Source organism: Antechinus flavipes, chromosome 3, assembly GCF_016432865.1.
Source record: "Antechinus flavipes isolate AdamAnt ecotype Samford, QLD, Australia chromosome 3, AdamAnt_v2, whole genome shotgun sequence".
Taxonomy (NCBI): domain Eukaryota; kingdom Metazoa; phylum Chordata; class Mammalia; order Dasyuromorphia; family Dasyuridae; genus Antechinus; species Antechinus flavipes.
The window spans coordinates 316,586,815-316,603,233 of NC_067400.1; the positions used below are offsets into that span (position 1 = coordinate 316,586,815).

The window sequence follows — 16,419 nt, forward strand, 5'->3', positions numbered from 1 at the left end:
TGTTCTAAAAGATAAAATCTCACTGTTTCTCTTAAAAAAAATACAAAGAACCTATTAATGCAAGTCATAGAAAAGACAAGCAGGAACCAAAGAATCATGACAAGGAGATGATCCAAATAACTGATTTTTTTCTCCCTCACTACCATTTTAGATGGAAAACTGAATGAATGAGATTGAAAATAGGAACTCAAAAGTGAGACTTGTGATTAAAGAAGAATGAATGAAAAGTAAACAGAAAAAAGAAAATAAGATATAATGACAACAATGTAAATAAAAAGAAAGAGAATCACACACACATACACACAACCAATTGGGTATATTAGAAAAAATATAAAGCAGAAATATGACTTAAAAGAATGGATATTAAACAACACTTCTCCCCTACCCCTTTGCAGACATGGGACAGCCATAACTGTGACACACTATACATGTTTTTGGACTTTATTTATATACTGATCAGTTATTGATTTTTCCCCCTCTTCTTTTTCTTTCTTTCGTCTTTAAAAATTACTATTATGAGGAATGGCTGTCTAGGAGAAAGAAAGGAAACTTTGGTGATATAAAAAATAAAAGACATCAACAAAAACTTATTTAAAAAAAAGATGAGAGGAAACATCTTTTATCTCTGAGGCAAAATCCAGTTTATAGGTTAGGGGAAATATTTAAGTCAGAAAGTGTTTTGGTTTTAGCTGGAAACTTTCCAGAAAGGAAATTGATTCATTCAGGTCTCACAACCTGAGAAATGGATAAAAGACTAACTGTCAGAGGCAGCTCTAAGAATTGGCCTACAGCTAGGAACCCAAAGAAGGATGTGTTAACATATCATAGATTAAAAAACAAATGCTCCCTTCAGAGGTACATAGTTATAAGGGAGAGAGAAAGAGGAAAAATGGATATCATGTTAGGTTTTAATACTTTTGCCCAATTAACTTTTTCTCAAAACTTACAAAACTATCAGAAATCTAATAGGTTAGAGGCTTAAAAAAGATAATAATGCAAACATTTTACAAGTAATAACAGAGGAAAATAATATGAGTGATTTGGAATATAAAGAAAATTCTTATAGGTAATTTGTTTTTAATAAGGTTAAACTTGATTTTCCTCCTAAATTCCAATACTCAAACCCTTATAAAGCTTCCAAGTTCTTTGAGTGATATACCAAGGAAAACATATGGCTGTGATCAATTTTGAAGAAACTAATGTTGCAATCCATAACTCAGGACATCCCAAAAGACTGTTTTTCACATATAGGTGTCAGGTTCCATATCTGTATATACAATTATCACTAACAGCAGTAACTTCAAATATCAAGAACGTATATATGTATGTAATTCAACATACAAATGTTCTTAAAAATTGAATATATGACAAATTTTGGTAAAATACTTTCCCATTAATTTCTGTCAAATGGTCAGAGAATCAGAAGGTGAGAAGAAAGAACTTCTTCCACTGATTTCACCTACTTTCTATGGGTAAACTGAATCTGATTCAAGTAATATGTTCTTCATGCCAGATTGAAGAGGAAAATGGAATCAAAGAAGATTCTTATATTCCTATGCTGAAGAAAAGCCACAGAATTCATGTCTCTGAGCTATCTTGGAAGAAGTAAACAGATACTAGTCTTGGCAAAGCTCTTGATGTCTAAAGTATTAAAAATTGCATATGACTGACTGAAATGTTTATGTATAGGGGAATATATTGAGAAATTGTTGTGACATTTAAAAAAAAATATGTCATTAATTGGGAAAATAAAAAATGTGGACAATCATGTCAGAAAAAACCTCAAAAGTTCTCTGTTATATAGAATATTTATAGTATTATTAAAGTAGGGGAAACCTGGTGGTGATGAAATACCAATTCAGTTAGAGGAAATAAAAGAATTGTAAAAACCCAATCATTTATTCCAAATTATATCCCAAGTATTAATACTACTGAATACTACTGCTAGCATTCCCAAAAAGCAACTGTATATTGGTTTATTAATATAAATGTGTAATAAATATATAATATGTATACACTTGTACATAGATGCATCATTTTTATAGATACATACAAACATAATACATATATGTATATACACAGTTATAAATGTGCATATAGACACATATACATTATTTATTGAATTTATTGAATTTTATTGAAATTTATTGAATTTTATTTATTGAAATTTAGGACAACTATATAGTGTTCTAAAGAATACATAGTTCTATTTCAAATCCTATGATAAACAACAGATGCTATCATAGATGAAATGGAAAACCATATCCTGTGACTGTCAAAAGGAAAGACCATATCAGATGTCAGAAGAAAAAATGAATGTGCCTTTTAATACTATTTACAGATTGTTGCTACTTTATTTAAAAATTAATCCAATTTAAAAGACAAATGTTTTAAAGTTTAAAAGTAGCACAATAACTAGAGATTTTGTATCAGAACAAGCTTGCAAACTTTTCATACCAAAAATGTACATTTTATTCTAGTTAAGAATTTGATGTCATAATTAATGAAGATAAAGAAAAGAAAAAATATCAGAATGTGCAAAGAATTTTGTTTATACAAGTAAAATAATTCTTTTAAAAATGAATTTCAAATTTTACTATTTGTCAAAGGAAAACAAAATACAAACATTACACAATCAAGTTCTTTCCTTATAGAGTTGAGAATTAAAGTCAAAAGCACTTGCTTAGCTGGATTATTTGTTATAAATAATTTGTAATTACCCCTGAAACAAAGCAATCACCAAGGATTACTCATTACGATGTGAAAAATTTTGCTATACAGTACTATTTTTAATAATAATATTTATTATGAGGATCACATAAGGCAGAACACTGTGCTATGCATTGAGGGACATAGAATGTTTTGATAAGAAATTTCCATTTCCATAGAGGTTACTATCTAGTGTCATTTGTAGCAGAAATCTTTCCCAAAAATCATGTTTCAAAAACCAGAATCATCTTGTGTTGTAGTTCTTTGGTTAGTACTTCATAGCTAGTGCTTTGATTTCAGTGCAACTTAATTATGCACTCGTACATATATTCCTCAGTATTTAGTTTCACACACACACACACACACACTTTTAAGTTCCTACTTTGAATTTCATTCGTTCCAGTTCCTCTTGTACTATTTGCTCATTTTTCTAGCTATATATCTTATTTTCCTTACTACACTACAAAATTCAAAGGGTCTATTTCTTACATTTTGGCTGAAGTACATAGTCCTGAATACATAATGGGCACTGACTACATTTTGAATAATCTTAATTCCAGTGCCTTTCCTTAATTATTTTCTATTAATCCTGTATATAATTTGCTTTGCAATCATACTATCCCATATATGAAAAAGAGAGCACCTTTTATGAATTTAAGGAGAATTTGCTTATCTTCCAATGGAATGGTTTGATCTACTGTTTCATCAAGGACTTTTCCCAGCCCAGACTGCAAGTTACAGGACAAGCTGAAAAACCTAGGTGAGAAGCAATGAAAGAAGGAAAGGCAGTGGAAATAGTTAAGGATACAGTTAGGTTTTTTTAAGCCACTTTTCAGCTTCACTCTCCTTGTAACAGGAAGATTCAGTTATCATGGCAAACCTAGGATAAGAGGCAAAGACAAAAAAATTTCTCTCAGCTCCCTCTAACCTGGTTTTCCTGACATTGTCTCCATAATGTTTGGATCAGTATGATTTTAAGGCAAAGAAACTAATTAGTGCATAGCTGTTTTTGTTGCCCTTGCTCTTGATAAATCTCAAATCCAGGATCCCTTGGAACTAAAAACTCTGAGCTCTGTTTGTCTTCTCAACTCTGCTTGGACTGGAAGCAAGAGAGGTTTGAGACTAATCAGAAATTTGGGTTGACCATCATCATATCTGAGACTAAGCAAGAAGCAGTTGCTAAATGCTCTGGGGTTACTGGCAAGTAAAATCAAAAGCATAAGCTGGAGAAAACTGAAAGAAATGTTTGCCAGCTTCTGTTCAATAGAGCTGTTAATATCCCAAAGAAAAAGAAATAAAACATACTCTGTTTTATGGCCGAGATGAGGGCAACATTCAAAAAATCTGCACTGCTCTGATCTGTTCTTGACTGGGACTACAATGCATTTATCTATTATTGCCCTCCTACCAAGTGACAGTTTATCTTCAGCCTTGAAGTGGATCCAAAAACCAGATAGGAAGTTGTTTTTCAAACAAGGGAGGTGTATTCAGCATTACTTCTTGAAAAAACAGAAAGAAACAGCATATTTTTTCAACTTGTACACCATCACCATATTCTCTCTCATACCCACGACAGTTTGTGGACTAAGAAAACTGTGGGGCAGCATAGTTGCACATTAAATATATATATATATATATATTATAATTTATATTATATTATATTATATATTATTAATACAATATCTTTAAAAATTTATACCTAACATGATTCTATCATGATATTCTATCAGCCCCCTGTACAGAGCTTAATTTAATTAGTTAAAAAGAATAAATAAAAATTCTACTATCTTAAAAACAAAACTAACATTTTTACTTGAAATATTCACAAACACACAATTAGATATTTTGTGATTCCATTTTACCTCTCTCAATATCATCCATAGGAGATTCTGGAGACATTTTTTCTTTTGGAGGAGAATGTTTCATATTGTTTGATGTTTTAACTGCATTTCTCATTTGTTGTTGTTGCTGTTCGAGTCGAGACTGAATTTTACTGCTTCCTTCAGCTCTGCAAGTATATTAAAGTTATCCCAAAAGAAGACATTAATAATTCCAATGTATTATGATTCTTATAGTGTTACTATAATTAAACACTAGTTTTTAGATATAGCAAATGTTAAAAGTTCTAAATAATTAAAATTATAAAAATAAAAGGTGAAGAATGCTCTGTCAAAATTCCTATTAAAATCAAGTCTCTTAGGATATTTGAGTATCTAGAAGTCTAGGGAAGAAAGTGAAATACTTGACTGAGAACCTACCCCTAAAGGACCAAACATTTATTAAGTACCTACTACATGCAAGGCACTGTGCTAAACACTTTTATAAATATTACCTCATTTGATGTTCACAGCAATCTGTGAATTAAGTATTATTATAGTCCCCATTTGATAGTTAAGGAAACTGAGGGAAACTGAGTAAGGCAGAAATTAAATTATTTGCCCATAGTCATACAACTAGTGGCTGAAGTCAAAATCAAACTCAGTTCTTCCTGTCTAATAAGATAATATTTGCAAAGTGCTTAGCACATTACTTGGAACATAAGTGCCATATCAACAGTCTCCTCCCCTTCTTTTCCCTGTGTCCTGACTCCAGACCCAGCATCCTATCCACTTTAACATCTAATTACCAGAATCTTCCTTACTGGAAAATGATCTTGTAAACTTCAGAGGGTCAAAGGATTTGAAATTCTAATCAGTATTCTAGCAGTATCCTTGATACAGTGGTGGTTGATGGCAGTGACTGCATCAGGAGCTAAGGGCAAACTATATCCAGTGAGGAAAGGCAATTTCAAGACTAAAAGGAGCCTAGTAGAAAGTTCCTTATACCTAAGAATACTTGAGTAAACATATTACAATGGGATCTTTAGCTGAGAGCTTTCTTTCTAAAAACCTTACAGCAGTGCCCCTAGAACTTGAGGAAAGAAATGTAGTCGGCTATGTTTTAGGGGCTAATATTAAATCTGGAGACTGTCCTGGTTACACCTTTTATAATGTTTTTCCTAACAGAAGAAAACTCTTGGATGCCAGAAATTGTTTTAATTTATCTTTGCATCTGTAGCATCTTGCACAATACCTGACACATAAGCAAGATATAATAAATTCTTATTGACTTATTGAAAAAATATTCAGCTGTTATGTTGTTCTTCCATCCAGATCTTTTAAGTGAATATGAATCCAGATCTTTCCTATTTTGAAGGAACAAAATACAGTTAAGAAAATCTGTTGAAGATTTTTAAGGGCTGATGAGAGTTAACCTTGACTCTTTCCCCTTCCCCAATTTCCTAAATAAAGTTACTCACCCATTTCTTTCATTGTATTCTTGCACAAAAGAAATTCTTTTTTTTTTTTTTTCTGAGACAATTGGGGCTAAGAGACTTGTTCAGGGTCATAGACTAGGAAGTGTTAAGTGTCTGAGGCCACACTTGAATTCAGGTCCTCTTGATTTCAGAGTTGGTGCTCTATTCACTGTGCCACCTAGCTGCCCCCATATTTATTCTTTTAAACTTCTATTACTAATATTCTAATATACCCTTTTATCACCTTGAGCAGTTAGGTAGCTCAGCAGATGCTTTGATAGCTCCAAAGTACACTGGCACACAGTAGACATTTAATAAATGCTTGTTGATTGAAACACACTTAATAAATGCTTATTGAATAAATGACAAATTGAATCCAAACTAGTCAAGAAGTATATTGGGTTCTGGGGTTCTAATATATCTTAGAGATTATATAGTACAACTCCTGAAATATATAAGAAAATGAAACGTTAAGTGAATTGCCATAGATTACAAGGTGACAGTCAGATTTGAGATTCAATCCCTGTTTCTTTGACTCAGAATCCACTATTCTTTCTAGGACAATATGAAGACTGTAACAACTGAGGAGGAAGAGAAAAATGAATATGAGGTCTCCAGGAGAAAGGGGATATAGAGCTTTTTAAGTAGAAATGGTTTCCTGTCTTAATAGAACTCTAAAGGTGTCAGCAGTAAATATGCTAATTTTTGAATAGAGATAGAAGATAATAGTATGGTGTATGGCAATTTCCTACTGAAACTATAAAAGTGGTTATATGTCAATCTGACATGACCAGATGTCTTACTTGGGAAATGTTAAGTCTGTTGAGACTTGACAAACACCAAATGAAAACTACTATATTTCTAGAGTTTACAAAGAAATGATTGATCCTACATGAATTAATCTGAAATCTGTTTCTGTAAATATTACAAAATAGTGAGAAGGAAACTGGGGAGCATAATTAGTATTTTCATTATTACCAATGTTTGAATATAAGGACTTTATTAGAGGAAGACAAATATGGGAAGTGAAGAGTTGATTGAGAAGATTATATCAGTACAGGATTTATCTTTTTTTTCCCGGCAACTGGGGTTAAGTGACTTGCCCAAGGTCAACACAGCTAGTAAGTGTTAAGTGTCTGAGGCTAGATTTGAACTCAAATCCTTTTGACTTCAAGGCCAGTACACTGTGCCATCTAGCTGCCCCTAGGACTTGTCTTTTTAGATAATGAATTGAAATAATAGACATCTAATGAGGATAAAAAAGAATGTCCAGTGTCTATGCCAATAAGAGACTGGCCTAATGAAGAAGGTTTTAACATGGAAACAGAAAAACAAAAAACCAAAACAAACAAAAACCAACTGCCCAGATACAACTGTTAGGCTAGATACACTGAGAAGGAATTTGTAACTTTATTTTGTGTGCAATAAACTCCTTTTCTAATCTTGTAAAGCTTCCTCAGAAATATGTATTTAAATTTATATAATAAAACATACAAGATTATAAAAAGAAAAGAATTATATTTAAACACAGTCATCAAAGTATCATAGACCCCCAACTTAGGAACTTCTGCCATAGAATATTGAAAAGAAAAGAAAATTAGCAAAAGTCCAGTGATTTATAGGAACCCACAACTAGGTGAGGGGGCAGAAATTATATTTGTGGCATTGAAAGTCTCTATGCTAATGCACAGAATACAAGTATTCAAAGTTCAAAGTTGCTGTTGGACTCACAGGACTTTAGAAAGAGAAAGACAGGCCAGGAATGCTGTAAATGTCTAAGTCTTTATTATAAGACACATCTTAATGCACACAAGAAAAACCATTAGGCCTAACTTGAAACATCCAGTGCCTGGGACATAGGACCATAGAGACAATTGAGGGGTTCAGAGTCAAGGTCTTAGTCACCTGAGGGGGTAAAGATGTAATTAAGTTTCAGGCAAAGTGGGGAAGGAAACAATGAGATCCAGGGTTGGATATGATGATCTCTAGATAGCAAGAGGACAAATGGGGTCAGTGATGGTTCTATAACTCAACAAAGCCAGATTATACCAAGACTTCATCACTCCTCCTTCAATGTGGGGACAGGTGAGCTCCCTTCTCCATGCCAAGGCAGCTCTTATGAACAAAGGCCATGGATTTTTAATGATAAAAAGATCCAGAGTAGACATGCCTGATTTTTCTCACCTCTACTGTCACAGGTAAAGAAATGCCAGAATGACACAGCAAAAGTCATTTACTGGCCACCGAAGTCACAGAAGTTGGGAAGCTCTGTGGAACCAGCATAGAGCTTCCATTCCTCAGTGATGGAAGATTCCAGAAAAGTGGATAAAGCAGGCAAAAAGAAAGAACAGTGAGCTTCCCTCCCATTAAAAATACAATTAAAGCATTTGTTTAGATGATAGAATTCATAAGAAAGTTAACTAGAAATCAATGTAAGGAAGTTAACATAATCTCATAGATTGGCAAGATAATACAACTCATAACAGAATGGAGTATGACAATGGGAGAATTTACCTTGTTATTAAGTAAAAAGTAAAAGAGATAGAGGAGTGGTGGCATCCTCTATTAAGAAGATATACTTGATGACCTGGAAAAAATAACAACAAAGGCCATGTGGAAAAAACAAAAGGTCAAGAATTTCAAGGGAATTAATGAAAAAAAATCAAATGAAGGTGGCCTAGCTGTGCCAGATCTAAAATTATATTATAAAGCAGCGGTCATCAAAACCATTTGGTATTGGCTAAGGAATAGACTAGTTGATCAATGTAAGAGATTAGGTTCAAAGAACAAAACAGCCAATAACTTTAATAATCTAGTGTTTGACAAACCCAAAGACTCCAGTTTTGGGGATAAGAACTCACTATTTGACAAAAATTACTGGGAAAATTGGAAATTAGTATGGCAGAAACTAGGCATTAACCCACACTTAACACTGTACACCAAGATAAGGTCAAAATGGGTTCATGACCTAGGCATAAAGAATGAAATTATAAATAAATTGGAAGAGCATAGTATAGTTTACCTCTCAGACCTGTGGAAGAGGAAGGAATTTATGACCAAAGAAGAACTAGAGATCACTATTGACCACAAAATAGAAAATTTTGATTATATCAAATTGAAAAGTTTTTGTACAAACAAAACTAATGCAGACAAGATTAGAAGGGAAACAATAAACTGGGAAAATACTTTTACAGTCAAAGGTGCTGATAAAGGCCTCATTTCCAAAATATATAGAGAACTGACTCTAATTTATAAGAAATCAAGCTATTCTCCAATTGATAAATGGTCAAAGGATATGAATAGACAATTCTCAAAGAAATTGAAACTATTTCTAGTCATATGAAAAGATGCTTCAAGTCATTATTAATCAGAGAAATGCAAATTAAGACAACTCTGAGATACGACTACACACCTATCAGAATGGCTAGAGTGATAGGGAAAGATAATGTGGAATGTTGGAGGGGATGTGGGAAAACAGGGACACCGACACATTGTTGGTGGAATTGTGAACAGATCCAGCCATTCTGGAGAGCAATTTGGAACTATGCTCAAAAAGTTATCAAACTGTGCATACCCTTTGATACAGCAGTGTTACTACTGGGCTTATACTCCAAAGAGATACTAAAGAAGGGAAAGGGACCTGTATGTGACAAAATGTTTGTGGTAGCCCTGTTTGTAGTGGCTAGAAGCTGGAAACTGAGTGGATGCCCATCAATTGGAGAATGGCTGGGTAAATTGTGGTATATGAATGTTATGGAATATTATTGTTCTGTAAGAAATGACCAGCAGGATGAATACAGAGAGGCTTGGAGAGACTTACATGAACTGATGCTGAGTTAAACGAGCAGGACCAGGAGATCATTATATACCTCAACAACAATACTATATGATGATCAATTCTGATGGATGTGGCCCTCTTCAACAATGAGATGAGCCAAATCAGTTCCATTGGAGCAGTAATGAATTGAACCAGCTATGCCCAGCGAAAGAACTCTGGGAGATGACTAAGAACCATTACATTGAATTCCCAATCCCTATATTTTCACCTGCCTGCATTTTTGATTTCCTTCATAGGCTAATTGTACAATATTTCAGAATCTGATTCTTTTTGTACAGCAAAATAAAGGTTTAGTCATATATACTTATTGTGTATCTAATTTATGCTTTAATATATTTAACATCTACTGGCCATCCTGCTATCTAGGGGAGGGGGTAGGGCATAGGAGGGGAAAAATTGGAACAAAAGGTTCGGCAATTGTCAATGCTGTAAAATTACCCATACATATAACTTGTAAATAAAAAGCTATTAAAAATTTTTTTAAAAACTGAAAAAGTTGGAAGGAAAAAAGATCAAACTTAGAATCAATAAATTTGCTATGTAACAAAAAAAAAAAGAAAGAAAGAACTCTGGGAGATGATTATGAATCATTACATAGAATTCCCAATCCCTATATTTTTGTCTGCCTGTATTTTATATTTCCTTCACAGGCTAATAGTACACTATTTCAAAGTCTGATTCTTTCTGTACAGCAAAATAACTGTTAAGACATGTATACTTATATTGTATTTAATTTATACTTTTAACATATTTAACATATATTGGTCAACCTGCCATCGGGGCGAGGGAATGGGGGTAAGGAGGGGAAAAAGTGGAAGAAAAGGTTTGGCAATTGTCAATGCTGTAAAATTACCCATGCATATAACTTGTAAATAAAAAGCTATAAATAAAAAATAAAAAGAAGATCTACTTGTATAGAAATTTACAAATTTGAGTGGAAAAACCATTCAGGAGCAAAAGGAAGGAGTTGCTGAAATGATATTGCAATCAGAATATTATATATATATATATATATATATATATATATATATATAATATATATATATATATATATACACACATATATCAATCAGAATATTATATATATATATACACATATATATATGTATGTATATACCAGCCAAATGGAGGAAATAAGATTTTGATAGTTTTTTAATTAATGCTTTTAAAAAAAAAAAACCACAGTTTTTATTTCTAGTAATACACCCCCTACACACACACACACACACACACACACACACATGCACCTTCCCTTATAACAAAGAAATACACTTAAGTAAAATGAAATATTTTGGTCACGGTTAACAATATATAACTTATTTATATCTAGTCTACCACTTCTTTGCCAGAAGCATATTCACAGGTCAGTCCTCTGAAATCATGATTGGATCCTGCATCAATATTGTAGTCATTGTGTAAACTGTTCTCTTGGCTCTGAATGCTTTTGATGAGTGAGATTTTTTTTTTTTTTAAAGAAAGTAACCTGGTTAGAAGGAACTCATTGATTAAGTATGATTCTTAAAACCACAAAAGATAAATGGGCAAGTAAATGAGTACAGATACAAAAGAATGTTAGAGTTCTCTAATAATAGTGTTAGGAAGACTCAAACCCAGAATTAATTGAGACTTGGGAAAAATGCTAAGGACAGAAAAATGATACACACACACACACACACACACACACACACACAGATGGTTGCATATAAAGGCCAAAAGGAAGATAGAAAAGGGATAAGATTATTGCTTGGAGTGGAAACAACAGAGAGAAAGTAGAAATATTAAATATCTACCTTGCTTCTGTTTTTCTCTCAGGAAAAAAACAATCTTTAGAAACAAATATAGTGCTTGCTTTGGCAGCACATAGACTAAAATTAGAAATAGAAGAATAAAATATAGTTGTTAGGGAATTTAAACCTAACGTAAGAGAGTTGATAGAAAACAGACACTAATGGAGACCAAAATACAATATTCCAAACGAGTGAGTCAAAATAAATCATAGACAGTATTAAAATTATATTAAAAGAGATTTATACCAAGATATATGGAACTGTAACAATTCACATTTACAAAATTAAAAGTTTTATATCCAGCTAAAAGAAATCTTAGAGACAACTTCATATCTCTGGACTTGGAGTTAAAAATTAGAAAACTAACTAATCAATGATCCAAAAAGAAGCCCCAAAGAAAAATATCAAAAATCAAAATTGAGAGATGCCGAACAGAAATTTTAACAAACAATAAACACAAGATTTTGGGAAGGAAAAGATTAATAGAGGTTGGAAGAAAGATTGCATAGTAGTAGAAAGCAATGTAGTGAGTTCTGTTCCACAAACTTCTTCAAATAGATCTAGAAAATGTACCACATGAAAATTGTTGTAATAACAGCAACTTGAAATGAGGGTTGGTTTTTCTATTCAAAATGGCTCAAGGAATACTTCTATACTTTCCATCCAGGTAGGACGAAGGAATGCTTAAATGGGAAGAATGGAAGAAATGCTTAAAAGGGAAAATGATTAAGAAGGAAAGTAAAAAGAAAGACAACTAATTCTTTGGAACTGTGAAATACATATAAGGATTTTTCCCAAAGATGGGAAAAGAGGTAGAACAGGATCTGCTAACTTTTGAAAAGACAGTTTCTGCCCCAAGGAATGATGAGGATCCCTAACAAATTCCACATGTTAGTCAGTCAATAAGGGGCCTACACAAAGTGTTTGTATCAAAACACTGTCCCAAGCACTATAGATACAAAAGAAGACAAAAGTCAGTCCTTGCTCCCAATGAGGTCATAATCTAATTCAGAGATCACTTATGTCTATCAATAACATGACAAAGCACCTGTCAAGTTTAACTATGCTATCACTTCTGATGATTCACATAAGGAAAGGGAATAGCCCAGAATGAATCTAGAATGCATTCCTAGGGATCATGAAGTCTTAAACAAGAAACTTAAGACATTACTGTCATAGATGGTGATTTCATCATTACTGCTGAATTAAAATAAAAGCATCAAAAGAAAACAAATGGTTTGGGGAAGTAAATAACAGTTAAGAAGATTGTGTCTAAGAATACAATTTGGATTTCTGTAACAGTGCTTAAGATATAGGAATAATAGGTTTTGAGCCAACAATAGAAACAACAACTGACTCTGAATGCCCTGCAATCATAATCATCCAACTTGACCTTAGAGATAAAAAATATGCCTCCCTTTTTGCTTTTTGGGGGAAAAGCAGGTATGGAGAATGCAAAATGTGTAATACTCTATATTTACTATCAGTATCCGCCTCAGTTTTGCAGAAATGTCTCTCTCCCCCTCCTTCCCCCTTATCCAAGTCATTCTTTATCCTTAAAGAATTTAGTACCTGGGTTCATAGTCCTCTTTACCATGAGTCCAGCCCTTACAGAAAGAGTCTTTAAATTATGTGTTAATATACCTTTAAAAAACTCTTGCATCCCAAATTAAATAATATCAACTTTCATGATCATATACATTTACTCTATTTCAATCACACGAAATTATACCCTTAAACTTTCCATCACCCACAAGTGTTGTACCCAAGAATTCTGAAATTCCTCTATCTAAAATCTTCTATCATTCTCATCTCTTTCTATGTGCCTCATACCTCCTAAACCCATTTTTATTTCCACCATGATCATGTTCCTGTCTCTGAGTGTTCTCCAAGACTCACTTCTACTGGCTTCACTTTTTTCCTTTCCTGATCTTAACCCCATCAACCAGTTAAACACTACTCTGTCCTCTCCAATTCCTTGCCCTCTTGTCCTATCTTCATGCATACTTTACCAAAGTTTAGTTCTGTGGTTTATTCCAACTGTTCCACCATTTGGGGTCCTACTCCCATGCTGCTGATCAGTGTTAAAGAAAAAAGCAGTGAAAGTCACCAACTGATTGGACCCACTATAAATTCATGTCACCAACTCTCATGCAGAACCTCACTATAGCAAGGCAATTCATCTTACCAATTTGCCTAATTCAATTTCTTCCCAGAGCAATTGCTCCAAACCCTTACTTTCCTTTCCCTTTCAACCTTCCCATTTTCTTCCCCTATAATTGAAGCTGTTTTCTTACAGAAAAGTGAGGCCATCTACCATGATCTACCTCTTTTTCTGTTCTCTCCATTCCACTCACCTTTCCACCCTTTATCCCACCCCAACCCCAACATCATCACTTATTTATTCTGGTCTCTGATGAAGAGACAAACCTTCTCTTCCACAAAGCCAACCCTTCTACCTGTTCCTTTGATTTGACTTTTTCCCCATCCCTGGCAGATTGTCCCTTTAGTCATCATCCTCATCTCACTCTCTTATATTCAGTTCTCTTTCTTCAGTGACTACTTCACTGATGGCTACAAGTATCCTCATGATCTAGAATACCACAGAAAAATAACAACAAATATAAAATAAACATAAAAATAATAATAGCATGCACTTAGTGTTCTGTTTTGTAGCATGATTCTTTGTGTTCAGTTTTAATATAGTTGAGTACAGCAATGGATTAAGAATGCTGAGCCTAGGGATTCAGGAAAATCTGGGTTCATTTTTGGCTTCTATATGTTTGTGTGACCCTGAGCTTATCATTTAACTTCTAGCTGCTTCAGTTTCCTTAACTATAAAATGTGATTAATAATGGCATCTACTTTCCAGTGAGAATCAAATGACAATTGTAAAGTAGTGTATAACATACAATATAGTGTCTGACATACAGAAGATACTTAATAAATGGTTATTTCCTTCTTTTTTGCCTTCTTTCTTATATCTCAGTAATTCTTTATAACAGTTGAGGAAGGTTATTTGGGGTTATTTTGGATATGAAAAAATTTGAGTCTGGAAAAAGTAAATTAACTTGCTCAGGGTCACAGAAATTTCTGAGGCAGGATTTGAGTTTTTATAACACCTAACACAGCACTCTATCCATTATACCATGCTGTCTTTCTTTACAAAGTATGTAATTTATTGGCATATAAAAGATGATGATAATATGAATGAGTTCAGAGATACTGGAGATTTGTGTAAGCTGAAAATACTTCATGGCATAAGAAAGACTTGAATCTACTACAGAGAGTGAATATAAAATGAAAAGAGTTAAGGACTAAATCTTGAGTCATGTATATACAGTTAGTAGATGAAAGTAGATGAAAAAAAGACCCATTGGAAGAGACAGTGAAAGAGTAGTCATTAAGCTACGAGAGAAGCTAAAGAAGTGTAGGTGGACAGAAGACAGATGAGAAAGCAGTTTCAATAATCTTGAATGCCACAAACTTCAAAGAAAAATCAGTTGAACTGATTTAGTGATTTGGAAGGTCTTAAATTTTGAGAATGTTATTTGAATGGAGTGGGAAAGAAGTCAGTTTGCCAAGGGTGTGAGCAAATCATTACATTTGGAGTCGGAGAATTTGAGTTTCAATTCTGCCTGTTACTTATTAGGGGTACAAATTGGAACGGTCCAATTCAGTTCTCTGGGCCCGTTTTTCAGATGCAAAATGAGGATAACTTCTAATGTACTTACTAACTCTAAACCTATGTTTAGGATCAAAAACAGCACTATATAGTGGTCAGAATACTTGACTTGGATTAAGAAGACATGAATTGAAATTCTGCCTTATACATCAAGTCAGCTAATCTCCTTAGGTCTCAGTTGCCTCATATGTAAAATGAGAAGGCTTGACTTGAATATCATAAAAGTCTCTTTCAAATCTAAATCTATGATCCAGATTGCAATTTGGCATTAGCCTCATCACTCAACTGAAATTGCTCTAAAATTATCAAATAGTTCTTGAATGCTCCTCAGTCTTCATCCTTTTTTGACCACTTACAAAGAAAAAAAAAGGTATCTGTACCTAGATACTCTCTCTTTATTTTTGGACACACCTCTTGCTCTCCTGTCCCTCCTCGTATATGTCTACGTGTGTGTGTACCTCTATCTCTGTCTGCCTCTTGTCTCTTTGCCCTGACCCATCTGTCATTTTTTAATATACTTTGCTTAATCATTAACAATATCACATATAAAGTTCTCTCCCGGTCCTCTCTTCTATTTCTAGCTTCTTTCAGCAATTTCAACAGTTCTCATAGGCTCAATTATTATCTCTATGAAGATAAATATAGTCCAAGCCCTTACCCTAAGTTCTCTTCCTATACCACCAACTGTTTGTTTGATGTTTTGAAATGGATGGTAGCCACTTCAAGCTTAAACATGACCAAGACAGAATTCATTAGGGTCTCCCAAAAATCTACCTCTTCCAACTAACTGTGGATATCAGCCAAGACTTGGTCCTTAATTCTTTTCACTTTATACTCACTCTCTATAAATTCAAATCTTTCTTCCAGATTTCCTCCTTTCTTTATACTTGTAGGCACCCAGGTATGCTCTCTCCATTAAATGTCTCTGATTCTAGCTCAAGCTCTAATCACGTAAAGCACAAATCTATAAGCACAAATATAGTCCTATGTGACTAGCTCCCCTACTCATGAAGTTGCAGTGGCTTTCTATTGCCTCTAGGAGCAAAAAATATCTCCAGAACCTTCACTATCTAGTTCCAGCCTACATTTCCAGATTTGTATTATT

The 16,419-nt window shown here is 33.6% G+C and overlaps 1 protein-coding gene across 1 annotated transcript in view; it reads right to left on the reverse strand.

Annotated features, from left to right (window-relative positions):
- The window catches only part of EAF2 (ELL associated factor 2), a 57,411-nt gene that overhangs the window by 23,981 nt on the left and 17,011 nt on the right, over positions 1-16,419 (reverse strand). The window contains exon 4 of the mRNA XM_051985374.1: positions 4,572-4,717. Coding sequence (XP_051841334.1) covers positions 4,572-4,717 — 146 coding nt within the window. The remainder of the gene's footprint in view (positions 1-4,571; positions 4,718-16,419) is intronic.